We start from the raw sequence: 5,318 nt of genomic DNA, 5'->3' as shown, positions 1-5,318 counted from the left end.
AGCATCAATGCCCGAGGTAGAAGGCGGCTCTCCGCGCCCGTCCAGCAGGTGGCAGCAGTTCAGAAGCGTCAGCGTCATTGACAGCCGTGACTGGAGGAAGAAGACGCGCTGACGCATGAACTAATATAGCTGACGTCAGAACGTAACGTCCGTGTATTTTCCCTGCTTGCGGCCAACTAGCATGAGAATTTGTTTGGTTTAAACTGAACCTATTTAGCTTTCTACCTCCACCTGTAAGTCGTCACATCTTCGGTCTCGTCATGAGCACCTTATGGATGGGGAACGTGAGTTCTACTGGCTTCATATTGAGATTAAATATTAGTGTTAGCCACCGCGCTAGCGCCCGTGTTAGCCACCGCGCTAGCGCCCGTGTTAGCCACCGCGCTAGCGCCCGTGTTAGCCACCGCGCTAGCGCCCGTGTTAGCCACCGCGCTAGCGCCCGTGTTAGCCACCGCGCTAGCGCCCGTGTTAGCCACCGCGCTAGCGCCCGTGTTAGCCACCGCGCTAGCGCCCGTGTTAGCCACCGCGCTAGCTGAGCTGCGGAGCGCGTTGATCAGACCTCCATCGCTCGTTACCAGGGTCATGAAGCCCCTGGATTATTTGGGATTAATTGTTGCTTGTGTACACGTCAGTAGGCACCAGGCAGAGTCTGATATTTGTTAACCCGCGGTAGCAACATGCTATGAACTGTAACCTGATTTGTCAGGAACGCGATGAAGACGTTCGTTACTTATTGATCACGTGCATTGTTGAGTGTATCGAGACAGAACCCGATGACCGCGTTACCCATCCGGGCCACCGGTCCCATTTTCTCCACCGAGGACCGCTCACACAGGTACTAGCCCGGTGTGTGTGTGTGTGTGTGTGTGTGTGTGTGTGTGTGTGTCTTGCTGCAGCTGGAGACCTACATGGATGAGAAGTTCATCACCAGGGCCTTCTCCACCATGGGCGAGCAGGTGGTCAACGTCAGGATCATACGCAACAAGATGACAGGGTGAGAACAACTGTCCTCACTCGCTCACCGCCAGGTCTTGGCGTTGGCGGCGGATGCATTCTGACGTTTAACAGTGTGTCGTCACCCAGGGGTGCTCTGGGTTACTGTTTTGTGGAGATGACGGATGAGGCGACAGCTGAGAGGTGTCTCCGCAAAATCAACGGGAAGTCCCTACCAGGAGCCAATCCGGTAGGACGCCGTTCCCACACACCAGCAGAAATGTTTTGTTTTCCATCTCAGGTGATGTGGCTCAGGTGACCTCACTTTCTTATAGCCCACAAGATTCAAGTTGAACCGAGCCACCTTCGGGAAGCAGGACAGCGGGTGAGTGTGCGGCGGGACGTCTGAGCTGGAGGGGAGAATCGAAGATGAGTTTGAAGACTCTGTGTTGTCTCCCGCCACAGGCAGATGTACTCGCTGTTCGTAGGGGATCTGACGCCAGAGGTGGATGATGGGATGCTGTACGAGTTCTTCTACAATCGCTACCCTTCCTGCCGGGGGGGGAAGGTGGTGCTGGACAGCATGGGCAACTCCAAGTGAGTTCAACATGTCGCCCGGTAAATCTGTTTAAAGACAAAACGATCTTGTGAACTGACAAGGAACTGCTGCACGTAAGGGGGGGGGGGTGATGAGGAGCGGCGAGTCAGCAGCTGGGTTTTGCACCCACGGTCAGTCTTAGCAGGAGTTAGCAAACAAACGGCAACGACCACAACGCCCAGCCTTCATCCTGGGAAGTTATTTTGGTATTGAAAGTTGAAGATTTTCACTTCCCCACAAACGTAATAAATGTCTGCAAGTGTGACCCTCGGTGCGTTGGTGGAAAGTCCCGTGTTGGTTTGAGGGATGACATGAAACGCTGCAGATGTTATGTTGGCGGCGTTCAGAGGGTGCGGCCCTGGCCTCCTTTGACTGCTGAGGGTCCAGCCAGGAGCTCCTGCTTGTAGGAGCTCAGCTGGTACTTGGATCGGGTCTATGGGCCGTAGAAGCCCACCTCCTCCAGCTAGCAGCTGTGAACGTCCCGGGACCTTCGGCTCCTTGATGAAGTCATCAGACTCGTGTTGTGTTTGTCCGGTTTTAGAGGCTGTGGCTTTGTCCAGTTCCCAGACGAGCGGCTGCAGAAGCGGGCGCTGGAGGAGTGCCAGGGTGCCATGGGGCTGGGGGGTAAACCTCTGAGACTCAGCCTGGCTGCCAACAAGTGAGTTCCTCTCCATATCTGAAGTGTCTGATGCTGAAGGGTTCTGGAGTTTAACAGCATGTCCCTCCTCCCCCTGGAGCTTAAGACACCGGCCACAGCAGTCCGAGAACAAGTCCTGGCAGTCCACCTCTGCATACACCCCCAGCTATGACCAGTACAACCAGTACCAGCAGCAGGCGTATTCTGGTTACTACCCGTCCTGGGGCTATGACCAGACTGGAGCAGGGTACGGCTACAACTACCAGCAGTACGACTACACACAGTACCCACCGCCTCAGCCGCAGGTACCTGCTCTGCTCCTCTAGTCTGCTGCTCCTCCAGTCCACCGTTCTCTGCTGAGTGTAACAGAGTGGTCTCTCTCTCTCTTGCTCTCCCCCCCCCCGTCTCTGCCTCTGTCTCTAGGAAAGTGAGGTTGTGGAGGAGGACGATGGACTTGAAGGTCAGTGGACGGGCTCCTACACCCTCGTATGTTTTAGTTTAGGACCATGACAGATGCACAGCAGAAATATTCCTGAGAGGTATTCATCCTGGTAGTACTTTGTTACTGAGTAGAAATCCACTCGTAGTACTGACTTCAGTGACCAATGGTTCATCCTTGTATACAAGTACTCAGCTGACATCACCATGTTTGACTCAGATGATCAGGAATCTTTGCAGCAGCTCCCAGGTCCTCACAACCCTGGAACAATGCTGTCAGCTTCCCTCCATTTCACATAATCCAGCTGACAGACAGACAAACGGACCAATCACGGGTGGAGCTGAAAAAGGTGTTGACATGCAGATGAATTACACACACGTGAAACACAGCAGTGATGCGTCGAGCCTGACTGTGCTGATGCTTGTGATCCTGACGAAAGTCTTAATCCAGGTGTTGCTTCCTTACGGCTCAGTGAGAACCAGGAGCCCCATGGACCTGATCAGCTGATCAGAACCACAGCTGTCAGGGAGTCCAATCAGCATTTAGCTTTATTGGCTGAAACGTGCGTTGTGTGTTGCAGACCCAAGCCCGGTGCTGGACGTGGTGGAAGCCAACAGGAAGTACATGGAGCTCAGCGAGGAACTGTACGATGCTCTAATCGACTGTCCCTGGCAACAGGACGAGTTCTCAGCAGAACAGGACCAAATGTTATCAAGCCTACCAGAACCCATTCATTGCTGAAGCAGAACTGTGTCCCCCAGACGGCTTTGATTGGCTGCTGTCAGAGGGAACTGACGGGATGGACTTTTTTTTTTTTTTTTTTAAGGACCCAAAGAACGTTGTCACAGACTTGGGAGAGTGGAACCCTGAACAGAAGTTCTCCTGCTGTCACATTTGAAGGGTTTTCTTTGTACCTGCAAACCTCCATGGGTTCATTTTGTAAGGAAGCTTTTATTTGTTCAAGTTCCGCCAGCAGCGTTCAGAGCGTCAGTGACCGTCGCTGACGCCGCTGACGCCGCTGCCAGTTCACTGCCCGACGTCTCCCGATGAGGGCAGAGCTGCAGCTTTACTGGGTTGGTTGACTCTGGGGTCACAGCCAGGGTCAGAGGTCAAGGTCACACAGTGTAGGTGCATCTCAGGGCAGAAAAATAAAGGAACAAAAAGAAGTCTGTTCTGTGGTTGAGATTAACGGAACCTGGGGTGTCTCTGGGGTGTGTCAGCGTGGAGGTGCACATCGTGGTTGGAAGGTTCCAAGTGTTCCTGTGCTCGATGATGGAGAAGTGGTAGAAGTACCACAATAGAACAATAAAAAGCATCTTTTTGTCCAGTTGAGTGCAGCATGAGAAGAGAATCCCTGTGTAAGTTCTTTAACAACAGGACAATAAGGTCCTGGCCTTGGGGATCCCGGTCCAGGGGACCCCCCCGCCTCAGCTTCTAGTTCAGCCGATCATATGAGTTTATTGTCCTCGCAGCCAAAATGTGACAGTGAAAGGAAAAGGAAACGCACACACGCGTCGGAGTTGGCTTGATAGTTGCCTGTTTAATGGCAGTGAGGTAAACTCAAGCCCCTCCCACTTCACCGATGGCCTCATTGTCTCAGTGTGGTGGAAATAAACTGATTGTCCCGTAATGATGCAACAACACACAGAACGTCTCAGGTGGGACATCAAAGTGGCCACATGAAAGCGGTGAGCATGAACCTCCTCCCTGTTCTGACTTTGGCGCCCCCTCTGGCCAACAGCAGTCGTGTTCACCAGGATGAGGCCACAGCATCTTCAGAACCTGAATGAGCTCTGAATCTCACTGCCTACAACTTCAAGACCAACAAATTAAATGAGTCCCTGAATGTCACACTTCATGTTTTGTAAGCGTTGCACTGACCTGCTGGTCAGGACCGCTGGCGCATCAACAGGCCGGTTCATCAGAGCCACTCAAGCGCTGCGGCGACGGAGTCACTCGCCCTCTGGCCACCACTGTGAGCACTGCTACTGATCAATGATGGAGCACCTCCAGGTCCCGGTTCCACAGTGGACCTGTACATGGTGTCGGTGCTGCTTCCCAGTCTGATCGGATAAACCAGGACGTGTGAGCGGTGGAACCTTGTTCTGCCCCCCAGGCCCCCTGGCCATCAGACACCACACGCTGGTCGTACCACTCCAGTCCTCGCACACCCTGTCTGACATCACTCGCTCAAACAAACGCAGAACATCAGGGTTGCAGCTTCACAACACAGGGACAGAATTCCACTGATGATCCAGTTACTTCTTGTTTGCCTCCTTTCTGTCTGTCCTTGGAGAACCGAAGATGTCAAGCTAAAACCTGCCAGCAATGCTAGAACTTGAGATGAACAGAACAAGTTCTGCTGTGATTGGTTCCAACATTGTGAACATGACTCGTGAGCAGTAGAACGTGACTCGTGAGCGGTAGAACGTGACTCGTGACACGTGAGCGGTAGAACGTGACTCATGAGCGGTAGCGGAGTTCTTCATCATCAAAGTCGTCGTCGTAGATTCATGAGCTGCAGCCGTCGATATTCTCGGTTCTCTCCATTTCTAACAGCAACAGTTTGTTAGAACGTGGCCATCTGGGATTTGAACCCAGTTCCTCTCCAGCCCTGAGCAGGAACCATACCCAAGACAAAGGAACCAGTCATCTGGTTCGCATCTGCAGATTACGGGTGTGGAACCCATCACATCCCAGCTGATACGGCA

At 53.0% G+C, this 5,318-nt stretch overlaps 1 protein-coding gene across 3 annotated transcripts; it reads left to right on the top strand.

Annotated features, from left to right (window-relative positions):
- The first annotated feature begins 118 nt into the window (after window positions 1–118).
- On the top strand, window positions 119–4,676 carry LOC147241069 (tRNA selenocysteine 1-associated protein 1-like). 3 transcript variants are annotated; one of them, XM_086194162.1, is made up of 9 exons: window positions 119–284; window positions 897–994; window positions 1,069–1,183; window positions 1,269–1,318; window positions 1,399–1,530; window positions 2,073–2,189; window positions 2,275–2,473; window positions 2,592–2,628; window positions 3,188–4,676. In XM_086194162.1, the coding sequence occupies exons 1-9, from the start codon at window positions 261–263 to the stop codon at window positions 3,346–3,348; spliced, it is 933 nt and encodes a 310-aa protein (XP_086050288.1). In that variant the 5' UTR covers window positions 119–260; the 3' UTR covers window positions 3,349–4,676. The 3 variants fall into 3 exon arrangements, with proteins under 3 accessions (XP_086050288.1, XP_086050287.1, XP_086050289.1); XM_086194161.1 differs by having other exon boundaries at window positions 2,269–2,473; window positions 3,188–4,667; XM_086194163.1 differs by having other exon boundaries at window positions 1,084–1,183; window positions 2,269–2,473; window positions 3,188–4,664.
- The last annotated feature ends 642 nt before the right edge of the window (window positions 4,677–5,318 follow it).

This window comes from Aulostomus chinensis, chromosome 22 (assembly GCF_037954235.1).
Source record: "Aulostomus chinensis isolate RoL2024-O1b breed Wild chromosome 22, RoL_Achi_v1.0, whole genome shotgun sequence".
In the NCBI taxonomy this organism is placed as follows: Eukaryota; Metazoa; Chordata; class Actinopteri; order Syngnathiformes; family Aulostomidae; genus Aulostomus; species Aulostomus chinensis.
This window is presented reverse-complemented; position numbering and strand designations above follow the sequence as displayed.

Excerpts from the sequence above, each read along its gene's own strand:
- LOC147241069 (XM_086194161.1), top strand. The coding sequence starts at position 261 with ATGAGCACCTTATGGATGGGGAAC. Across the intron at positions 1,319-1,398 it reads TTCGGGAAGCAGGACAGCGG|GCAGATGTACTCGCTGTTCG; the intron begins GTGAGTGTGCGG and ends CTCCCGCCACAG. Across the intron at positions 2,474-2,591 it reads ACCCACCGCCTCAGCCGCAG|GAAAGTGAGGTTGTGGAGGA; the intron begins GTACCTGCTCTG and ends CTCTGTCTCTAG.